The 24,772-nt window shown below is 33.8% G+C and overlaps 1 protein-coding gene across 2 annotated transcripts in view; it reads left to right on the plus strand.

The window, feature by feature from the left end:
* Nucleotides 1-24,772, plus strand: part of LOC114329368 (myelin transcription factor 1) — a 149,908-nt gene that overhangs the window by 111,922 nt on the left and 13,214 nt on the right. Inside the window, exons 12-14 of one of the 2 annotated variants that reach the window (XR_007696236.1) lie at nt 838-1,032; nt 12,330-12,392; nt 19,130-19,398. Coding sequence is in view for 1 of the 2 variants with exons in the window: in XM_050642964.1 (XP_050498921.1) it covers nt 838-1,032; nt 19,130-19,398 (464 nt within the window). In the remaining variant the exon portion in view is untranslated. The remainder of the gene's footprint in view (nt 1-837; nt 1,033-12,329; nt 12,393-19,129; nt 19,399-24,772) is intronic. The other variant, XM_050642964.1, reaches the window with a different exon arrangement.

The raw sequence follows: 24,772 nt of genomic DNA on the forward strand, positions 1-24,772 counted from the left end.
GTTTTGCAGTCCATACAGGTTGAAAATTCACATTTTTTTAAGATACTCAACTGAATTTTTTTAATTCTAAACGCGGCCTACTGCGAATCCAAAAGCATGATAAATTACCGATATTTTGCTTTGCGTTACAAATATCGGAAAAAGTTATTTGAACAAGTTGTTCCAAATATTATTCTGACCCCAAATACCAAATTTCATAACAAAATTCGGACTTTTAGTTTTTTCATTATTTTTAGTCAGGACCCTAAAATTCGTTGTCCCGAGATGCACGCAACGGCAACGGAGCCGAGAAGCTAGTTAGCCTCCGTCGGTAAATCTCCGGGCAGCGTGTAATGGCACCGTACGTAGATGCCACTGTTAGGAGACCGGGTCTCCCTAAACGCCTGCTACGCTGCGCGGAGCATTAGCAACGGATATTTAGTGATAATATGGAATTTACACGTTGTATAATAGTGAGAGAGCTTGTTGTTTTTCGCGATATAGGACGAAGCTCTTAAGATGGCACGTGATGTGCTGAAAGTACTCAGCTAATTTTAATAAAAATGTTTTACACACTATCAATTTTTTTGAGAACATAGACCTGTTTGCCGGTTTAACCTACTTAGAAGTTTGTACAAGTGATACAGTCTTTTTCAATACAGGCTTTTTAAATATTTTTTATTTTTTAGATTTTAAAACTTGACTGTCAAATAATACTACTAACAAATTGAGTCTAAATTAAAATTGGTGGTTTTAAACTGGTGTTGGTATAAGCAAAAACCAAATGAGGTTCATAACACTAAGCTTATTGAAACGTTTGTATTGTGATAATCAAACTAAGCCTATTTTTATTTTCAGTCTGTCAGGATGTCCACGAGCGGATCGTTCACAAATTCAACCCCATTCTCAAGAACTGAAATGCCCAACGCCGGGATGCGACGGTTCAGGTCACGTCACAGGCAATTACAGTTCACACAGAAGTTTATCTGGATGTCCTAGAGCTAACAAACCAAAGAGTAAGCCCAGAGATGGCCAGGACTCCGAACCCCTGAGGTAATTTTTATACTCAGTTTACAATAATTTTATTTTCAGTAATCCTTATACACTGCTTAGAAATTTTTAAACAAAATTGAGACTTATATGGTAATACTACTATTTTAGTTTTGGTTAAAAACCAATGTTTATGATGCGGTTTGGTTATATATCTGCTATATTTTTGATGTCATTTACCTATATCTTATTTTACTTATTTACGGTTCAATGTATTATTATCGATGCCTATTTTAGTCCTGTCACCAGAGGGGTACAACGGCCTCCTTTATTCAGATGGACTTACCCAAGTTTTTTTATGTATTTTGATCCGTAGAACACGAATTTTTTGGGTAACAGTTGATCCGCATGTCGATAAGATTGTTATAAACAAAGAACTTGAGATATCACATAACAGCCATTTTTCGCAAAACAAAACATTTTTTTGTATTTTTTTGGGCCATTCTTAACAAAAAATGGTGTTACAAGTTTTTTGTAGGATGCATAGTTTTCGACATAAACGCGGTTCAACTTTCAAAAAATCGAAAAATTGCAATTCTTGAACCCGAATAACATTTGATTAAAAAAATAAAATAGCAATTCTGCTTACCGTCTTTGAAAGTTTAAGTCAAATTGTATCGGTTTTGATTATTTTCATTGCTAAAAATTAATTTTTTATTGTTAAACAAAGTTATAAACACATAGTGCTTGAATGATGTTTTCAATGAATTTCTCATTTAAATTCGAACGAGTAGGCGCTCATACAGACAATTTCTACGTAGATTGGGCACGGGAAACACTACGTGTTTATGGCTTTGTTTAATAATAAAAAGATTAATATTTAGCATTGCAAATAATCAAAACCGATAGAATTTGACTTGAACTTTCCAATGCAGTAAGCAGAATTGCTATTTTATTTTTTAATCAAAAGTTATTCGGGTTCAAAAATTACAATTTTTCGATTTTTTGAAAGTTCAACCGCGTATCTCGAAAACTATGCATCCTATGAAAAAACTTGTAAGAACATTTTTTGCTTAGAATCACCCAAAAAATACAAAAAATATTTTGTTTTGCAAAAAATTTCTGTTATGTAATTGTTCAAGTTCTTTGTTTATAACAATCTTATCGACATCCGGATCAACTGTTACCCAAAAAATTCGTGTTCTACGGGTCAAAATACATAAAAAAAACTTGGGTAAGCCCATCTGAATTAAGGAGGCCGTTGTACCCCCACTGGCGACAGGACTATTTTTGATAATATACATAATACATGTATAATACATGCATAATACATGTGACCATTATGCTGATATTTTTATGTTCTGTTTGATTATGTATGATCTGTATGATTATCATCATCATCATTGACTCTACAACCCATGTTGTAGAGTTCTTGGTCTGTTCTAGAATCAGTTTCTATTCATTACTATCCTTCGCCTTTTCTTTCCAATTTCGTACTCTTAAAACTCGTAAATCGTCGTCCACTTGTTACATCGTGCTCTAGGCCTGCCTTTTCTCCTCACTTCATCCAGTATTTGGTTATAAATGTGTTTCGGCGGCTCCATCTCGTTCATTCCCTCTAAGTGGCCTAGCCACTTAGTGCAAACTTAGAGACGGACCACGTTCCACTGTTGGGAGTATTTCGCGTCACTCAAAATAGTGTAGAAAAAGAAATCACAATCATACGACCTACGTATGCTAAAAGACCCTGACACAAAAATGAGGGTCCTAGCCACGTTAAACGAGCAAGTGACTGCAATTAGAGACGAATTGAACGAAGAACAGAAACAGATGACCGAAATAGTTCAAAATGTAAAGGATAAACACTTAAAGGCAGATAGATTAACCAAGAAGAAATCATGAATGACAGATGAGATCCTGAAACTAATGGACAAAAGAAGAAATTCCAAAAATGACCCCGACACATATAAAACAATCAATATATTAATAAGAAGGAAAATTAGAGAAGCGAAAGAAAAAGAAGCAATGGAGAGATGCCAAGAAATTGAGACTCTACAGTCAAAGTACGATAGTCACAATGTACATAGTAAAGTTAAAGAACTCACAGGTGGACTAAGACGGAGACAGAGAGGAAATCTAACTGATTCTGACGGAAACATCATCTTAGATAAACAGAGTAAAATTAGAACGTGGAAAGAATATCTAGAAAAACTATTTGAAGACCAAAGAGATAACACCTTTGAGTTAGAAGAAGAGGTAAATGATGAACCAAGAATATTACAGCAGGAAGTTTATTCTGCCGTAACACAGCTAAAGGATGGCAAAGCAGCAGGTCAGATAACATACAAGCGGAACTACTTAAACTGATGGACAACGAATCAATAGAAATAATCACAGAGATATTCTACAACATATACAACTCTAGAGAAATACCAACAGGCTGAAGTCTGAGTTTATTGTACTTCCAAAAAAACCAGGAGTCAATGAGAACCTGATGAGTCATCTCCTAAAATTGTTCCTAAAGGTAATCCATACGTGAATTTACAAGCTATGTGAAAGTCAAATTTTGCCCAACCAGTTCGGGTTCATAAATGCTGTTGGTACGAGAGAGGCTTTGTTAATACAAGTCTTATTCCAGAGATGCAGAGACGTCAATTGCGACTTATACGCATGTCTGATTGATTACGAGAAGACGTTTGATCAAGTACAACTCGCCAAGATGATGCAAATATTAATAGAAGCGGGAAGTAACAACCAAAATTAGAAACCTTTACTGGAATCAGACTGCAAACCTCATATTTGACGGTGAACACACCGAATATGTGAAAATCATGCTTGGAGTGAGGCAGGGCTGAATTTTGCCCCCCCCCCCCTAATTTTCAATCTGTACTCTGAAAGAATATTTATTATCGAAGCTTTGCACGAAACTGAAAAAGGTATTCTACTAAACGGGTACCGGCTAAATAACATCAGGTATACAGATGACACCATAGTATTTGCGGACAACCTAGAAGACCTACAAGTCCTCATGACAAAATCACGTATTATAGTCAACAATATGGACTCAATATAAATGTAAAGAATACAAAGCTTATGATCATTAGCAAGAAGAAGATAACAGAAGATCAACTCTACATCAACCACACCCATGTAGAAAGAACTACCTCAGCACCATAATAAATGAAGAATGGACCAACAACCAAGAGATAAGAGCGCGCATCGAAAAAGCTAGATCAATCTTTAACCGTACGGGCGCGTTTTTTAAGAGCCACAACCTTTCTCTTGGTATAAAAGTAAGAATGTTGAGATGTTACGTCTTCTCTGTCCTTTTTTATGGTTTTGAATCATGGACCTTGAACGAGGATATGTGCCGAAAGTTGGAAGCATTTGAGATGTGGCTATATCGGAGAATTCTTAAAATCCCATGGACTGAACGGGTCACAAATGAGGAGGTCCTTAGAAGAATGGGGAAGAACCGAGAGGTACTGACCACCATCAAATCTCGAAAGTTGGAATACTTTGGATACATTATGCGAAATGAATCCAGATATGCCCTCCTACAAGCCACCCTGCAAGGAAAAATATTTGGAAAGCGAGGTCCAGGAAGAAGAAGAACATCCTGATTAAAGAACCTCAGAACCTGGTTCAACACAACATCTGTGCAGCTTTTCCGCGTTGTTTCAGATAAGGTGAATATTGCCATGATGATCGCCAACATTCGTCACGGATAAGCACATCAATAAGAAGAAGGCCTAACCACCGCAACCTTTTTATTTTGATGGACCTACTAATACTAGGTTAACTATAAATGTGGTAAAGCTCAAAATTATAGCGCCTGCATCATTATACATTTTCCTTCACGCTTTTATAAAGTCTAAGGATTTAACGTTCAAAACAGCCTTAACCTTCTTCGTCGCTTTTTAGTGAGGACGAGTTCTGTATATCAATATTTTTGTTGTTTTTGTGACTATGTTTGATGTTAAAAGGTTCTTTAAATCCACAGTATGCTCTATGCTCTACTTGCTACATATACCTATACCTGAAAACGGGGCTACTTGAAAATATCGGGGTAACTTGAAAATAAACGCAATCACCTTTTTAATTAATTGCTGCCACTGAACGATTCGCCCGATTTAATCGTATCCAGTGCCACTTGAAAAGGCATGCCTGCCCACGACTCATCATTGTTGTTTATACTTACTCTGTGTTTACCGGTGTTGCGTATATAAAAAGAAAAATATCACAAAAATAATCATTTTTTGTGACATGAATACTTTCATTTGCAGAATGGCTATTTCTATCGGTAAGTTGTTAAGATTTCGTTTGCCTGACTTGCAATAATCCCTAATCCCGAATCTAATCTTTCTTTAGGCCTAATTTAAATTTTGACACCAGTGGCGTCGACTTTATGATTTAATGTCATTTTAGGGGCTATTTGAAAATGGTAAGAATTTATAAAAGAAAAGTCGGAAGCAGATCCTATTGGAATTATAGTCAAGAGGACTTGAACAATGCCCTGCGAAGGTATGAAAAAGGAAATTTAATGCAACTAAGCGAAGAATACAATACACCATATGTAACTTTATATAGAAAAATTAACAATTTGCATTCCCAAAATCCTGGTCATCCTACTGCGTTATCAGATGCAGATGAAAAAGCTCTTGTTAAAACTATTGGTAAGGCTTCAGAATGGGGTTTCCCCTTTGAGCCATCCGACATACAGAGTTTGGTTGAAAACTATTTAAATAGAAAAGGTGCGCAAGTAAAAACTTCTAAAAATAATCGACGTGGTGCAGATTGGATGGAGAAGTTCCTAAATCAGCACAAAGAAGAGCTGTCGAAGAGAATATCGCAGTCTATTAAACAAAGTCGAGCTAAAGTCGACCATAAAACGATTAACACATATTTTGGCGATTTGTCAAGAGGATTAGAAGATGTGATTCCCGAAGCTGTCGTTAATTACAACGATTCCTAAAAACCGTGTTTTTTATCGAATTTAATAAAACTCGGACACAATACGTTTTTATTTCATTTTGCTATTTCAAGTAGCGCCTACAAAGGGGCTATTTGAAATACTACCTTTTTAAAGGCTTACTTTCAAGTAATCCCATCGAGGGACTACTTGAAAATTAACAATTAATATTTTTTTGCAAAAATGGAGAAGCCAAAACACTTTTTTAATAATGAAAATTTATTAGAGCATTTCGACCATCACAATAATTTTTACTTTCAAAAATACCTTTAACTTATTTGGTAGCAGAACGAGGTTTCAAAAAAGTTTTATCAAGTAGCCCCGTTTTTACGGTACGTCTGTTAATTTCTGCAGTTACTGTCTTATTTTGGTTCATTTGTGAGCCTAAATATATGAACTCTCTTACTAGTGGAGTCACTGAAGGTGGATATGAGCTATTACCTCCGATTTCGTTCAACCTCCATCGATTTGCATGAAAATTGGTGAGTGGTTAGAGGATATCTCAAGAAACAAAGGTGACATAGTGTCAACTTGCGCTTTTACCCTGGGGGTGGATGCCACCCCTTCTCGCGGTAAAAATTATTTTATTAAAAATAACCCCATATTTAGATAGGGGGACAAATTCTAAGCAACATTTGTTATATAAAGTTATTAAAATAAATCAAAACTTTTTGAGTTATTAAAGATCAAAAATTTTAATTTTTCGTAAGAAAAATGCATGTTTTTAACCGATTTTTCATAGATAACTCAAAAACTATAAGTTTTTACAAAAACGTTATTATTACTAAAATTGAAGCTAATAAAAAATTAAATAAACTTTTTACTAAAAAGACCTTTTAGTATTGACTAAAAGTGAGTTATAGGTGATTGAATACATATTTTTCTCGGCGAGTACCCAAATCTAAGTATTCAAGCTTAAATAACGGGAAAATGATGCACTTTATAACATAAACTTATTAAACATTTGTTAAGTTAATAGCATTAAAATTTATGCTCCAAAACTATTTCAAACTTTATCTTTTAAAAATTTTTCCAAAAAATGTTATTGTTTATTTTTAATAACTGCGTTAATTTTTAAGATATCAGGTTCACCTAAAAACGGTCTGAAAGGTAATTCCAAAGGCTAATAAAACGCGGTAAATTTAATCTTTTAAACCGCTTACTTTTTTAAAAATCAAAGATTAAATGGCCACGGTTACATGGTTCTCGCAGCAAAATTTAAGCATTAAACGTTTCTATCTCGGTTATTTTTCACCTTACAGAAATGGTAAAAAGGGTATAATATTTGATATAGAAAAAACTAAAATTTGGTTATATGCCATTTTTTACGTATATTGAGTATTTTTATAGTTATTATCAAAAGAAAATGAAAATGACGATAATTTTAAAAATTCTGATTTTTTAAAATCATATCTATTTTCAAAAATACGCATTTTAAACCGGTGAAAATTGATAAAATCATTACATATGCTAATACAAATACATTTTTGTAAGGATTACTATAAATTTTAATTTTTGTTGAAATGGCGTATGTTTTATTTTTCACTTTTTCCTAAAAAATTCGAAAGGGTTCTCTTAGTTTCATCATAACTTGCTTAATTTTGATGCTATTAACTTCTTCTGGAGCTCATTTGTTACGTATTCTAAAGTACTTTGATAAGTGTTTGACAGGTATATTTTATAAAATGTATCGTTTTCCCGTTATTTAAGCTTGAATACTTGGATTTGAGTACTCATCGAAAAAAATATACATTCAATGACCCATAACTCACTTTGAATTAACATTAGTTTAGTACTTTGAGTGAATAGTGTATTCAATTTTTTATTGTCTTCAATTTTGGTAAGAATAACTTTTTTGTAAAAGCTAATAGTTTTTAAGTTATACGTGAAAAACAACTTTAAAACATGCATTTTTTTACGAAAAAATAAAATCTTTGATCTTTAATAACTCAAAAAGTATTGATTTATGTTAATAACTTTATATAACAAATTTTGCTTGAAATTTGTCCCTCTATCGAATTATGGGGTTATACTTAATAAAATAATTTTCACCCCCGAGAAGGGGTGGCATCCACCCCCAAGGTAAAAGCGCAAGTTGGCACCATGTCACCTTTGTTCCTTGAGATATCCTCTAACTACTCACCAATTTTCATGAAAATCGATGGAGGTTCAACGAAATCGGAGGTGAAAACCTTCAGTGACTGCACTATACTTCGAAAGTATATATTCCAATCATTATGCTGGCCACTCACTTACGGATACCGAAGAGGCTATGGCATGCAGGCCAGGACTGAAGGCCGTTATTTGAGTAGTTAAGTTAATGAACTGCAGTTGAGACGCCAACACATGAAGTTTTGTGATCGAGCGTGCCAACGCCTTTACGAAAACTGCATGTATGTGGTGATTTTGGCTTCAATTAACCGCCTGTCAGTCGCTCGGCCTCTTCGATATCCGTGAGTGGCCAGCATAGATCTTCGGGTTTTGCTACTTGATTATTATTTGTCACCTCGATAACATACTTATTTTACTAGAATTAACGTGTAGCCCCATTCTCTTTGCTGCTGCTTCCAATGCCGTGAACGATTGGACCAGGTCCGCCTTTCTTCTTGCTATTATATCGATGTCATCCGCATACGCTAGTAATTGTACACTCTTATTAATAATGGTTCCTCTTGTTGTTTCTCTAGATTCTCTTCTTCTTTTTTAAGTGCCACCTCCGCGACGAAGGTTGGCAATTATCATGGTTATTCTGGAACGCCTCTCTTCTATCTTCTATCAGGAAATGCGTCTACTTCCTACACTTCTCGTACCCTCTATTTTTCCTTGAATGATGAGTCTGAAAATGTTGTATCTTTCGCCCCTCATCACATGAACTAGATATTGCAATTTCCTATCTTTTATATTGTTTTCAAGTCCTAGATTCTCTAATAGCATTATATAGTGCGCTGTTGAATAGAAGGCATGATAAGCTATCTCCCTTTCGAAGTCTTATTTGTGTCTGGAAAATTATTGATACTCCAATCTGCACTCTAGCTTTACACACGACTGTTAAGAGGGTTGCTCTCACCAATTTCACTAAGTGGTTTGGGATATTGAATTCTACCATGCCTTTGTATATTGCGTTTCAGTCTACGCTGTAATTTATGATTATACTGTTATCTTTTCTTGATCATCTTCATCATCTACTAAAAAGAGGGCATCAACTGCTAAGATCAGAACTGTATAATATTCTCTACCCTTACATGTTCTCATTCTGTTTATTATTTCATTTACGAGAATTATATGAAAAACGGAAATTTATTGTAAATGTATGTAAATGTAGGTGAGCCCCAGCGTAGATTTTTGCAGTTACTCGAGCGCGTCAGATTATTGAAATCCTGAAAATGTACTCCTGAAAATGTATTGTTATCCTGAAAATGTACCTCTACCATATATTGGCATTTAATGCAGGGGAGTTCATTAAGGGGGGGCCGAAAAAAAATCCATCCTTAGAAAAATTCGAAATTGTCAGATTAAGATAAGGTTAATTAAGTATGTACATGCAAAACAGTGTAAATATATTTCAAAAATCTGACGATTGTAGTGTAGTGTAGGGAAATGGGTCCCAAAGTTTCACAAGAAAAAAGCGAATATTTCGTGAAATGAATGACAGATCGAAAAACTAAAAAATACGTACTCAATATTTTTCAAAAATTTATCAAATGATACCAAACACGATTTCCCACGGAGAGGGGTGGGGGAAAATTTAAAATTTTAAATACGAATCCCGCGATATTTCGCGAAATGAACATCAGACCGAAAAACTGAAAAATACACTTACTCAATATTTTTGAAAAATCTCAAACACGACCTTCCACGAAGGTGGGGTGGGGGGTTACTTTAAAATCTTAAATGGAAGCCTCCATTTTTTTATTGCAGATTTGGATTCCTTACGTAAAAATAAGTAACTTGTATTCGAGACATTTTTTCGAATTATGGATAGATGGCGCTATAATCTAAAAAAAACGATTGTTGAAAATGGAAAATTAAATTAAAAATGGAAACTCCCCACTAAAATAGAAAACTTTACTTAACTTTTTTGGTTTTAAGACTTACTCTTCACAACCCAATAGGTCCCCATAACGCTCGAGTGACTGCACATTAGCATACTTTGCTCCCCTACCATAAGTACCTACTCATTTAAATTATTGTATTAGTATATTATTTAATAAGAAGGAGACACTTTAGTGCCAAATTGATCATTTTGAAATCCAACCCTAGGTCTTAATAAATAATATTATCGCATTTTTATTGAAACTAAATGTAGTCCAAGTATTGAAGCTTAAAATAAAAACCTCGCAATTTTTACAGAATGGATCAATTGGCTTGAAAATTTGAGAATAAGTAATGGATAGTCCAAGGATCAAAATCTATATGAGGCCGAAAGACGCTTTTACCATGGGGGTGGTTGCCACCCCATCTCGGGGGTAGAAATTTTTTATTTTATTTTAACCGCAAAAGTTGGAAAATCATTCATTCTAAGCAAAAACCGTTCTATACATTTTTTTTATAAAATTAATCGTTTTCGATTTATTCGCTATCGAAAGTGTTAGTTTTATATCGAAAAAATCAATGTTTTTAATCAGTTTTTTGCTAATAACTCAAAAAGTTTTCGTTTTATCAAAACAACTTTGCTTAACAAAAATGTATCTTTTGAAAAAATAAACAAAACAGTTTTTTTTTTTATTTTCTTTAAGACCAATAGTAATCGAGCTATACGTTATTATATGTTAGCTCTTTTTCGTCAAATGCTAAATATTGTAGTTTCAAACTGAAAAGACGGGAAAACTGTGTATTTTTCGAGGATATTTTGTTCAAACTAATTTAAAGTACTTAAAAATATCTATCTACAGAAATAAAAAAGTCTCTAGCTCAAAAATTAAGTGACTTATTATGAAAAGAATGTCAGTCCCTATTTTTTTCAGCGAAAAAGTGATCGGAAACTTCCCCCTAATTACCACCCTGATTAAAATTAGTCATTGACCTTATTTGGTTTTCTATATTTATGTATTATTAATAGGTTCTAGAGGTTTGACCGGCTTAGAATGATTAGTTTAAAAAAATGGAGTTAAAAGCGAATAACGAGCTTTTGTAGTTTGGTAAAAAATACCCTTTTCTTCAGAATAGAAAGATTAGCATCAGAGATACGAAAAAATATGTCAATCTAAAATTGTCGCTTATTTAATTGCCAACAACGGGGTTAGCAAAAATGTTTTCTATGGCAAAAACTTAGTGAGCTATTGACAATTAAAATTTGTAATAATATGCAAAAACCACCTATACCAACCATTTTACAGTCACCTCTTTTTGCGACTGATGATTTTAAAAGGATTTAATATTAATAGCCTTAAAGATATTGTAGAAACCTACAAAATTCTTTTTTACCAAACTTTCTAGGATAAAAAATTGTTAAAAAAAAGGTTAAAAAATCAATATTTTTTTGAAAAAAAAAAGAGAAATCTAATTGGAAGCTTAATATTCTAAGTTAGCGGTGTTTTTGGTCATTGGCCTTATTCATACTTCTTTATTTATGTACTAGTAATAGATTCCAGAAGTTTAACTGGCTTAGAATGATTAGTTTTTAAAAAACTGGAGTTAAAAGCGAACAGCGAATTTTTGTAGTTTGGTAAAAAATGCCATTTTCTTCAGAATAAAGAGATTACCATCAGAGATACGAAAAAATGTTTAAATATGAAATTGTAGGTTATTTAATTTCCAAGAACTGGGTTTGAAAAAAATTTTTCTACGGCAAAAATTGAGTGAATCTTAAATGAGTATAATATCGAAAAACATTGATTTTTTCGATATAAAACTAACACATTCGATAGCGAATAAATCGAAAAATATTAATTTTATGAAAAAAATTTATAGAACATTTTTCGCTTAGAATGAATGTTTTATCAACTTTTGCGGTCAAAATATAATAAAATATGTCCACCCCCAAGATGGGGTGGCCACCACCCCCATGGTAAAAGCGCCTTTCGGCGTCACATAGATTTTGATCCTTGGACTATCCACTACTTATTCTCAAATTTTCAAGTAAATCGATCCATTCTGTAAAAATTGCGAGGTAAAAAGCTTTGGTTCCTGGACTAATATTTCTCTTAACATTGTTTTCAGTATTTCTCACAATATTGCACCGTATATTTTTTTCAATATTGGCTATATCCCAATTAACTTTAAACCTCTTTATAACCTCAATACAACATAACAAATTGGCAATATTCCAATTTATTTTTGTTATTCATTATTTATCTTAAATCTATTTAGTGTTGTGTGGTAAATTATTTTTAATACATAGTTAATGCCGATTGAAAATTTAGTTAAGTGATTTGTTTCATGCATACAGATGCCCGATACCGGGCTGTGATGGATCTGGCCATGCAACTGGAAAATTTTTATCACATAGAAGGTAACAAACATTTGGGTATATGTACATATTTGGATATGACTTAGCTGTTGATTGGGCCAAAATTGTATCAGTGCCGGCTCGTCAGGGTCGGCAGTGCCGACCCACACATTTACAGACAAATTATAGATTTTTTTAAATATTGAATTTAATCAGAGTTGATGATATTCATTTCTGTGAAATAAAAAAATTTCTGTGAGATAATACAAACTAAATTTTATTCATTGTTTTTAAAAGAATTCAATCGATCCGATACGTTAAGTGATCCCTGTGCGCTGTGCGTAAGAGACTTTTCAAATTAATGATCCTAGCCATGCACCCGATTGCGATTGTGTGAATTCTTATTATAAAGCACGGCTCTGCAAGCCGTCCCCAGATTGACGATTTGCTTGTAATAAGAAGCTATGGAATATTAGCCGATAGGCAACCAATTATACATTCCCCGTATTCATTTCAATGGCAAGTCCGGCAAATACCAATCTGCCGATCGGTGATCTACAAACGGCAGCAAGGCACGTACCTAGCCACGTACCTTGCTAGCGCGCCCGGGATGAAATTATGAAATAGGTAGTTTTACGTCGTTTAATTATTGATATTGTAAGTTTTTTAAGCTGTCAGGAATTACTATTTAGGGGACAGGATAAATCGGATCATTCGTTAAATCAAGTTAATTATAAAGAACAAATAAAATTGTTTAACAAATACGATCTGGAATTTTCTAATTTACTTTAAGAATCAATTAGTAGTTACATTTTCATACTTTTCGGTAGAAGTAGATGAAACTACTGATAGAAGTAACATGTCATTCACAATTATCAATTGTTCATCGATACGCGTTACGTCTATTATTTATGAGAGGTTTTTAGGTTTTCCATAAGACAGAATATATTTTTGGTGTTTTCAAGGACAGATTAAACATTTTTTGATATCAAAAATAAATTGGTAAGGCGCTGCCTTGATGCCCGGTGAGTTGTATGGTCTCCAGGCAAAAGTTAAAACTGTTGCATCCCTGCTTTATTTACTCACTGTCATAAGTCATTGACCTCTTTGGCGATTCAAAATTTAAAAATTACACCAAAGAATTTTCAAAATATCTATTAGACAAGTTCATTAAAAATTATCCATCATTATTTAATCAAATAAGAGACTCAGAGACCTTCCAGTAGTTGTATCCCCCCTTTCCAGTAGTTGTAAGCCCCCCCCTTAGGATTATCCTGGTTACGCCTATGTAATTTTATATACTGCAATTCATTAGGTACAACAAACTTTTTCCGAAATTAATAAATAATTATTGTGCTCAAATGTGGGCAAATTCTGTCTCAAATGAACGGGATTTCTCTTGTCTCAAAAGAGTCAAAATGTATTGTCGAAACACCATGAAACAATAGAGAATGGCATGCTTGTCTAAAATGTCAATAGAAAAAAACTTTTAAAATCTCTCCAAAGCAATAATAAATTTTACAATGACGTTATAACCCGTTTTGCTACTTCGAAACAACATAGACTAGAGTTAATTTATAAACAGGTTTAGGTTCTAAATTTATAGGAAAAAAACAAAAAAAAATAAAAAAAAATCCAAAAATCTCCTATGAAAATGAAGCCTTTTAATTATATGGCATACCTATCTGAGGAGACAAAACCTTGCCGACCCTGTCCCTAAACCACGAGCCGCCACTGAATTGTATGCTATTGCTATATTCTATATCTATGTTTTACCGTAACTTAACGAATATAAATTAATCGTTTGGCTATATTCTGGTCTAGTATCGTCTATTCGTTCTTCAGTTTTGGAAATTCTGTATTTTGACGTAGCGTGTTGTAGCGGCCATATTGTTGAAAGAGATTGGCCTAGATGGACGAGACATTCGGATAATAGGAAATTTGTATTGGAATCAAACAGCTGACATCAGAATTAACAACCAAACATCTGAAGAAATTTCTATTCTGAGAGGAGTTAAACAGGGTTGCGTGCTGTCCCCGCTTCTGTTTAATTTGTATGTAGAAAAGATCTTCAGAGAAGCAGAAGGAAACACACATAGGGTATAATTGCCAATGGAATAGTCATGGACAATCTAAGATGCGCTGATGATACAGTTCTGCTAGCAACGGACAGAGATGATTTGCAGGCATTTCTACATTCAATGACGGGCCATATCCAACAAATGGGTCTGAAAATAAACACAAAGAAATCCCAATAGATGGTCATCAGCAAAAACCAAAATAAAACTAAGAAAGTAAAGTAAGTTATCAATCGAAGTAGCACAGAAAACGACAATAAATATCGTTCCCATACCACCAGGATTGACAACAGGTGGAATACTTTCTTTGGTTACCCCTCCTGAGATTTTCAAAATTTATAGATCATACAGGATGCCGAGGAAATTAAGATGAGAGAATTTTAAATAATTCACAACTCATCTGCTCAGCGTGGTAAAAGCTCCAACAAGAAAGATTCCTTAATACTCAAACAAAAGAGTAAATGAAATAAAAATGTATAAACATTCTCAATTTCTTTGTAACTCAAAATGCAGCAGCTGCATAATACTATGGTCAAATCTGAGAGTGCAGGAAGAGTTCATACCGGTTTCGGGGGTTGTTTCCCCCTCATCAGTAGTCCCATATCCTCTTCTCTCAGATTCTTCAAAGTACCACACTTTGGGCCTTTCCTAATTGCAAAGAAAGAAATGTCACGGATGAACTAGGGCTATCTACCGAAAAACAAAGTAAGTTATCAATCGAAGAAGCACAGAAAACGACAATAAATATCGTCTCCATACCACCAGATTGACAACAGGTGAAATACTTTCTTTGGTTACACCTCCTGAGATTTTCAAAATTTATAAATCATACAGGATGCCGAGGAAATTAGGATGAGAGAATTTTAAATAATTCACAACTCATCTGCTCATCGCGGTAAAAGCTCCAACAAGAAAGATTCCTTAATACTCAAACAAAAGAGTAAATGAATTAAAAATGTATAAACATTCCCAATTTCTTTGCAACCCGAAAATGCAGCAGCTGCATAATACTATGGTCAAATCTAAGAGTGCAGGAAGGGTCCATACCGGTTTCGGGGGTTGCTTCCCCCTCATCAGTAGTCCCATATCAAAGAAAGTATTCCACCTGTTGTCAATCTGGTGGTATAGAGACGATATTTATTGTCGTTTGTTTACTTTGTTTTTCGATAGATGGCCCTATTTCATCCGTGACATTTCTTTCTTTGCAATTCGGAAAGGCCCAAAGTGTGATATGTGGAAGAATCTGAGAGAAGAGGATATGGGACTACTGATGAGGGGGAAACAACCCCCGAAACCGGTATGGACTCTTCCTGCACTCTCAGATTTGACCATAGTATTATGCAGCTGCTGCATTTTCGGGTTGCAAAGAAATTGAGAATGTTTATACATTTTAAAAAATAAAACTAATAACTTCTCAGATATTATACTCCTGGATCACGCGTACTAAAAAAAAAAGTTTATTAGTAGCAAGCTGAAAACCTGTTAATAGCTAAACGGTGTCTAGTCGGACAAACTTTGATGTATGGGAACACTGGAATAGGGAAAGTTTTAATTGTGGAACGTGATTTTAATTGTGGAACGTGTCATCATGACAAGTGTATGATTGTAAAAACCAGCAGGCTGTTTTTAAATTTATTCAATAGCAAACTTTATATAACATATGAAAAAATGTTTGTCCAAAAAATATGTTGGGCATTTTAATAAGTACCACACGTAGAACATGTCAAATGAGGAATTATGTTGATGGTAAATAGTAGTCTGATTTTTACATGAGAGTTTCATGAAAGGGTAAGGACAAATGAAAGGACAAACCATTTGGAAGCTCTGTCCGACAAAATACATGGGACGTTTTCTTAGTCTGACGTTCGAAACCTGTAACCAGTTCCACAATTAAAACTTCTCCTGTTCCAGTGTTCCCGAAGTTTTTTGGTACACGGGATCCAGGCCTATAAAGGGAGACATGGTGCAGAGAGTACAAGCATACAAGTATCTAGGCTGTTAGGTGAATGAAAAATGGGACTTATCACAGGAAATCAAATGCAGAATAGAGCAAGCGAGAACATCATTTAGGAAAAAGCAAAACGTACCAACCAACAGAGAGCTAAAAATTACGCTGAGAATACATTTATTACGCTTTTATGTGTTCAGCATTTTGTTCTATGTAATGGAAGCATGGATCCTCACGGAAACAATGTGCAAGAGGATTGAGGCTTTTGAAACGTGGGCTTACCGCAAGGATACCGTAAATGAACAGAGTAACAAATCAAGCAGCTAAGCAAAGAAGTATAAGTAGCTAGTCTAGCATTATTTTGCATTAGCAGAAAGCCATTGACAATAAACCCAGCATACGGCATTACATGACGTTGTAGTATATGTGTTATGTATCTATGTGCTGTTACTGTACCCTTCTGAAGCAAGACGAGATGCGTGTGTACCTCAACAAAAATCTCTGCTAAAACATTACTGAGCCACCACCAAAAGCAACCCGGTCTGACCTAGTACATGCAGTATAACGTTTTTCAACCCTTCTGTAGACCTTATTTCGACCATGTTTACCATAAATTGATATTCTACACTCATCTATAAATAATACTTTTTTCTAATCGTCTATTGTCCATTTGACGTATTCACGGGTAAGTCTGCGTCTTTTGTGAGCAGCAGTAAATAATGGCCCCGTTGCTAGATTGCTAGCTGTCAAATCCTTCGATTCCTGAACTGTAGAAATGTCGATTTTTAGTCCTTGGGATTACTAAATATTGCTTTGGAGCATTCTAGCCGTTTGCGTCCGGTCTCGCAATGCAGCACTAGTGAGAACTCGATCTTCTCTGACTGTTGTCTTCTTTTTGGCACCCTTACCAGGTCGCCGTTGATGAGATCCGGTCTCAAATCCTTGGCAAGTTCTCTGTACAATTTAACAGATAACATTTAATTGTTTGCCACATTTATTTCACTTGCTACATTTTCCACAAATGTAACAATCTAAACAGACTTTTGATATTTTGCTATCGTTATTAAGGCATACACTTCACTGTAAGGAGGGCCAGTGTAACACTAAGATATCTCAGAAACTCTTTAAGACACTACAATAGCTTTAACACAGTTCTCAAAACAATTAAATTCGCGAAGCTTCGTTGATTCGCAAATAATGAGTTCTGAGAATTATATGGTAATATGCATCTGCGTAATTTGCATCTAATTTTGCGTAATATGTAATTGCATCTGTTGATCAACAACAAATGCAATTTTCATTGTAAGGCAACTGATGGAAAATACAGGAATAAAGATAAGAGACCAACGCTCATATGGTATTCATTGATCTTGAGAAAGCATATGATAGACTTCCTCGAGAGATTCTGTGGTGGGCACTCAATTAGAAAGGAGTCCCTGGCGAATATGTAAAGATTGTGAGAGATATGTATGAGGGAGTAACGACTAGTGTTAGGACAAGTGTGGGAGAGACTGATAAATTTCAGGTGAAAGTAGGATTGCACCAAGGCTCGATGCTTAGTCCTTATTTATTCTCTTTAGTTTTGGACCAGATAGCAGCGAAACTACAGGGTAGCATTCCATGGTGCCTAATGTATGCTGATGATGTAGTGTTAATAGGAAATAGTGAAAGAAACTTAGAACAAAAACTGGAACAGTAGAGACAAGCTCTGGAGGAAGAAGGTTTAAAACTTAGTAGGACAAAAACAGAGTATTTGGAATGTTCATTTAAAGATGGAGTTACTACAAATAAAATGGTATCTTTGGATGGTGAAATGATTGTGAAGAGCAATAGTTTTAAGTACCTAGGATCGGTATTACAGAGTAATGGAGAAATAGATGGATATGCATGCAGTAGAATTAGAGCTGGATGGATGAAGTGGAAAGAAGCGAGGGGTGTGTTGTGTGACAGAAAAATTCCAATGAAGCTGAAGGGAAAATTCTACAAAACAGTCATAAGAACGGCTATGATGTACGGAACTGAATGTTGGACAGTGAAAAAGAAAGAGGAACAAAGAATGCATGTGGCGGAAATGAGAATGCTTATATGAATTAGTGGAGTGACAAAGAAGGATAAAATTAGAAATTAGTATATTAGAGGAAGTCTAGGTGTGGCACCAATTGATGCCAAAATGAGAGGGCGTAGGTTAAGATGGTTTGGTCATGTTCAACGTGAGACGTTAATTTTCCAATACGAAGAATAGCTGAAGTGCAGATTCGTGGAAGGAGTAGGAGAGGAAGACCAAAGAAGACCTGGGGGGAGACGACAAGGCAGGACATGTTGGTAAAGGGGATTAACATTGATATGACCCAAGATAGAATTGTGTGGAAAATGCAATTAGGGAAGCCGACCCCGCATAGGGATAAGGCAAAGAGAATGATGATGATGTTTTGCGAATTTATCTATTCTCTTTACAGGCTCAGTCTAGCTTTTCAGTACACGTGATAATTCATTTAATTTAATTAACATAAAACAAATTAAATGAAAATGGAGAAACATATAAAAAATATAAAATTTTCTAAATTTTGTGGGTGGCATTTTCTCTGATGTGCAGTTTTAGGTACATATGCATATCTGAATGATTTATGAAAAAATCTAAGACGACTAAGATGACAAACTCCTCTCCTGAAAACCCGTCAGTCGTATATGTTTTTGCAAACAAGACACAGCACTATAAAAATGTGATAGATTCTTCTTGTCTATGTAATTTGTTTAATTTTCTATCTTTATTCTAGCGCGTCTGGATGCCCTATAGCAAACAGAAACAAAATGAGAGTTTTGGAGAGCGGTGGATCCGTTGAGCAACACAAAGCTGCCGTGGCTGCTGCAACGGCAATGAAGTTCGAAGGGGTTAACTGCCCAACGCCGGGGTGTGACGGAACTGGACATATAAACGGTTCTTTTTTAACGCATCGGTCCCTCAGTGGATGTCCTGTAGCGGGTCAGACAGTGAAGAAGTCCAAATATCCGGAGGATATGCCTTTTTATACTAAGGGATATACAGGTGGGTAACGTTTTTTCAAGGGTATTTCTTATAAAGCATCTTCTACTGAAGTAAACTTTTAGAATACGCATTTTCTAAAACAATTAAGAGTGTATTCGCAAGATTTCGGGCCAGTGCTTTTTAAATGCGTTTATTTTTTTCGAATCCTGGGAAAAGTAATAAGTATTTTTTTTTTAATTTAAACGCAGAATGAAAGAATGCATTATTGCTGAGGGTCGAAAGTCCCTGACAACCAAGTTTATTTTAATAAGTTACAGGTCTAAAAAAAGAAAAAATTTAGAGTGATTTTTAATTTCAAATATCTCATTCAAAAGAAACCTTTTGTTTACTCTAAAAGACTTTCGGCCCTCTATAATAATGTAATCTTTTATCTGTGTTTAAATTGTTCAAAAATATATATTAGTTTTATCAGGATTCAAAAAAAATTAATGCATTTAAAAAGCATCTGTCCGAAATTTCGCTCCTACACTCTTAAAATGCAAACGTAAACGTAAAATGCAAATAAAACAATTATAGATGCCGAGAAAACGCCAATTTTAGCGTTTTTGCGGCCATTTTTAAATAGATTAGACATCGAACTTAAAAAAACAAACTGTTTGACTTAAGCTTTCACCTTAATAACTTAATAACCCAGATTATTAAAAAAATAACAGGTACATTAATATGGGATACTAAGTACATGTTAAGAGCGTCGACGCAAAATTTCGGAACAATGCTTTTAAATCCATTCATTTTTTTCGAATCCTGAGAACACCAATAAATATTTTTGAAAAATTTAAACGCAGACTGAAAGACTACATTATTACCGAAAGCCGAAAGTCCCTTAAAATAAACAAAAACTTTCTTCTGAATAAGATATTTGAAATTAAAAATCACACTAAATTTTCTCTTTTTTTACCCTTGTAACTTATTAAAATAAACATTTAGAAGTTTTCAGGGACTTTCGTCAGTAATGTAATCTTTCATTCTGCGTTTAAATTTTTCAAAAATACGTGCTAATTTTCTCAGGATTCGAAAAAAAATGAATGCATTTAAGAAGCACTGGCCCAAAACTTTGCGCATTTCATTGACAAACTGACCCAATTTCAGCTCTTAATGTTAGAAACAATTGCGCTGTGGTTACAAAAGAAAAAAATCTCCGGTTCTATAGGTTGTATAACTTCTTTTTTTCTAAAAAGATGTTTTTTATAACCTTTCAAATGGCGTATTTTGTTTTTTTTTGTAAAGGTCAAAACGGCGCATATAATTTAGGGCGAAAAATGGTACTTCGTTCTGCATCAATTATTTTGATAGTAAACAATTAAAAATTAATATGATTTTGAAAACATGATTTAAGAACTAATGAGACTATAGTCCTGTCGCCAGGAGGGGTACAACGGCCTCCTTTATTCAGATGAACTTACTCAAGATTTTTTTATGTATTTTGACCCGTAGAACACGAATTTTTTGGTTAGCAGTTGATCCGGATGTCGATAAGATTGTTATAAACATAGAACTTGAGGAATCACATAACAGCAATTTTTCGCAAAACAAAAGATTTTTTTTGTATTTTTTTTTGGGTCATTCTAAGCAAAAAATGTTTTATACAAATTTTTCGTAGGATGTATAGTTTTCGACATAAACGCGGTTGAACTTTCAAAAATCGAAAAATTGCAATCTTTGAACAAGAATAACTTTTGATTAAAAAATAAAATAGCAATTTTGCTTACCGCATTTGAAAGTTCAAGTCAAATTCTACCGGTTTTGATTATTTTCATTGCTAAAAATTAATTTTTTTATTGTTAAACAAAGATATAAACACATAGTGCTTGAATGATGTTTTCGATGGATTTTTCATTTAAAATCGAACAAGTAGGCGCGCATACAGACAATTTCTACGTAGATTACGTAGGTACATTAAAACGCATGCATTGAGCATGGGAAACACTATGTGTTTATAGCTTTGTTTAACAATAGAAAAATTAATTTTTAGCAATGCAAATAATCAAAACCGATAGAATTTGACTTCAACTTTCCAATGCAGTAAGCAGAATTGCTATTTTATTTCTTAATCAAAAGTTATTCGGGTTCAAAAATTGCAATTTTTCGGTTTTTTTGAAAGTTCAACCACGTTTATCTCAAAAACTACGCATCCTACGAAAAAACTTGTAAGGACATTTTTTGCTTAGAATCACCCAGAAAATACAAAGAAATGATTTGTTTTGCGAAAAATCGCTGGTATGTAGTTACTCAATTTCTTTGTTTATAACGATCTTATGGACATCCGGATCAACTGTTACCCAAAAATTCGTGTTCTACGGCTCAAAATACATAAAAAAACTTGGGTAAGTCCATCTAAATTAAGGAGGCCGGTGTACCCCTCCCCTGGCGACAGGACTACTAAGAGAATTAGATCAAAAAAGCCCTTCTAAACGTTGACAAACCACCTGTACAGCTATTTGAAGATTACCTTTTTTCTCAAATGGGATAAATAACTAGAATTGTTTAAAAACTACTTGACCCATCGAGTTCATCTTTTGTACATACAGTGAGGGAGTTTGAGTTGGAATAAATTCATTTTCTCGAGAATGGGCGACTCTGGAGGTAAATGCCGAAACAGGTCGATTTTTATTTTTAAATTATAATGTTTTGGCATATCATGTTATATATCATACTAGTGACGTCATCCATCTGGGTGTGATGACGTAATCGATGATTTTTTTAAATGAGAATAGGGGTCGTGTGATAGCTCATTCGAAAGGTTATTTAATTCTCTATTCACTAATATAATCATTAACATAATTATTTATGCAGGGAGCCCAAAAAAAGTTTTGAATTAAATTAATTGAGACAAAAAGAAGAATGGATGTAATTTATTTAATGCAAAATGCATTTTACTGCTGTCAGAAAACAGAAAAAAATATTTAATAATTTGAAAAATATACATTGCTTTTCGCTTAAATTAAATGTTCAAACTGCTAAGAGATTGGTGGGTGGCAGCTTTAATATTGAATTTAAGCGAGAAACAATAGAATATGTAAAAGAGCGAGCGTAGCGAGCCAGGCGAGTAACAGACGAGTTCGATAAGGAGTCTTTACTGACGTGGTGCATACAAAATCTTATCGCCAACATATTTTTTTTAATTTAATTTCGTCCGAACCACTGCCCAGCTAGCAAGATAACGTTACATTAACGTTAAATTTAGGTTTTTTTGTTTTGTTACGTAACATCTATCAAAAAATGACGTTACTGATACGAAATTTTAATACGTATATTATACGTATGAATTTATTCGTTTCTGAAACGTGGTTCTTTGGTAGGTTTTAATGCGTATGAATTTATTCCTCTCTAACACGTGGCTTTTTGGTAGGTATAGACACGTATAAGATCTCGTTTGAGATTTCAGCGCCATCGCGTATTTATTTCGAACCTTTCATTGATACCCAACCTTATATTTCCGTGATTAAAATCGTGTTTGTTTTTATGGAGTATGGAGTTATGTCAAAAAAATCGAATTATTATTGTTGTGTGCCTCAATGTGATTCTTGGATAAAGCGTACGTAATAGTAATTTATCGTTTCATTCTTTCCCTAAATAGGATAAACAAAATAGATTTCTATTCAATGACAGTTTAGTTGAAAAACGAAATGTATGGAAATATCTTCTAAAATGGGGAAGCAGCCTAGTCCTTATATGAAAGTGTGCAGTTTACGAATGAATATTACTTCAAGGGTATGTTTATGTATTGTAATAATAATATAAAGTAGCTATTAATAATTTTGCCTCTTTCTCTCACATAAAAGTCAAGTATATAATAAATGTTTATTTCAAATATTAAATAAATATGTCAGCATCATGTATGTGGTTTTATTTACACAATAATTTTAAGTCCCATTTATACCGAAAATTCTCCTTAAAAGTGACATTTTTGTGACGTTAAAAAGGTTACGTAGAAATAACGTAAAATTGTTACGTAACATCGGTGTGACTTTTATACGTATATTTTAGGTAAAATTTGATGTAACTTTTGTCGTAATTTCTCCCAAAATGTTGACGTTTGTTTGACGTTATATATACGAACACTGTTAGCTGGGTGGGGTTATAAACGACAACAATGGAAAATACTTATTAAAAATAAAAAGAGATTATAATATTAAGTAGATAAATATGTACTAACAAAAAGTATACCTGAAAAATTTGTGATACAATTAAATGTCTTTTATTCCTATTTCCGTTAAAAACTGTATGATATTGTCGATATTTGTATTGTCTCTAAGAAGCTCAGATAAGTCCCTGGGAAGGTTGAGTTTACTTCTCGTTTGATGGTAAGTATATTTGACAATCGGTTAAGATATGTTTTATTGATATAAAATAATATTTGCCAACATAATTTAATATTGGTTTTAACACTTACTTGCAATAATTTACAATTGAAGAACTTTTTAAATTTTAGACGTCATAATAATTTCATGGCAATGATGACAGATAACTTGTAAGATGGCCGCTTTCGATTTTTAATCGATAGTTATGAATATTGAATAATTACTAAATCGGTAAAGTTTTAGTTTATTTTATATGAATACAAAATACTACAGAATTTCACTTTTTGACATAAATTTAATTGATAATATCGCTAATTGTATACAATATTTTTATTAATTAAAATAAATAAATTTTAAGTCCACTCAAATACTCGCCATTCGATTACTGTCATCGACCACTTACATTCAATCTCGGTTAATTTGATTAATCGTGGCAGGTAAAGTAAAATTCTTCTTTCAGTACAATAAAGTGTTAACTTTACTGCCGCAAATGAGTACAATAATGAATGACTTTAGTGACGGTTGGCGATAATATTTATTTATCAAATAATCATTTTTTCCTGTTTTCGGACAACAGTAAAATGTATTTCAAATAAATAAATTAAATACATTCTCCTTTTTGTCTCAATTAATTTAATAAAAAAAAATTTTGGGCACCCTGTTTAAATAGTTATGTTTATGTTTATTTTAGTGAATAGAGCATTGAATAAGCTTTGGAATGAGCTATCACACGACCCCTATTCTCATTTAAAAAAAATCATCGCTTACGTCATCGCGCTCAGATGGATGACGTCACTAAAGTTCATTCATTTTACAGATTCCCAACTGTAAATAAACGCGCATGGAAGCTACACAGGGTCGTCCTGAAGTGTATTTTAAAAACCAACACGCTACCTACAATTTGAATTTGCAGACTGACCAGTTTGGACCTGTAAAATGAGAATCCGCCTTGTTTAGGGCAATAAATTACATTTAACAGCCTCTTGACGAATGAGACGGCGAATAGTAACACGTGCGTTTGTTTATAGTTGGGAATTTGCTATTTGAATGTGGTTTAGTAAGATATATATGCC

This window comes from Diabrotica virgifera, chromosome 2 (genome assembly GCF_917563875.1).
Source record: "Diabrotica virgifera virgifera chromosome 2, PGI_DIABVI_V3a".
NCBI lineage: Eukaryota > Metazoa > Arthropoda > Insecta > Coleoptera > Chrysomelidae > Diabrotica > Diabrotica virgifera.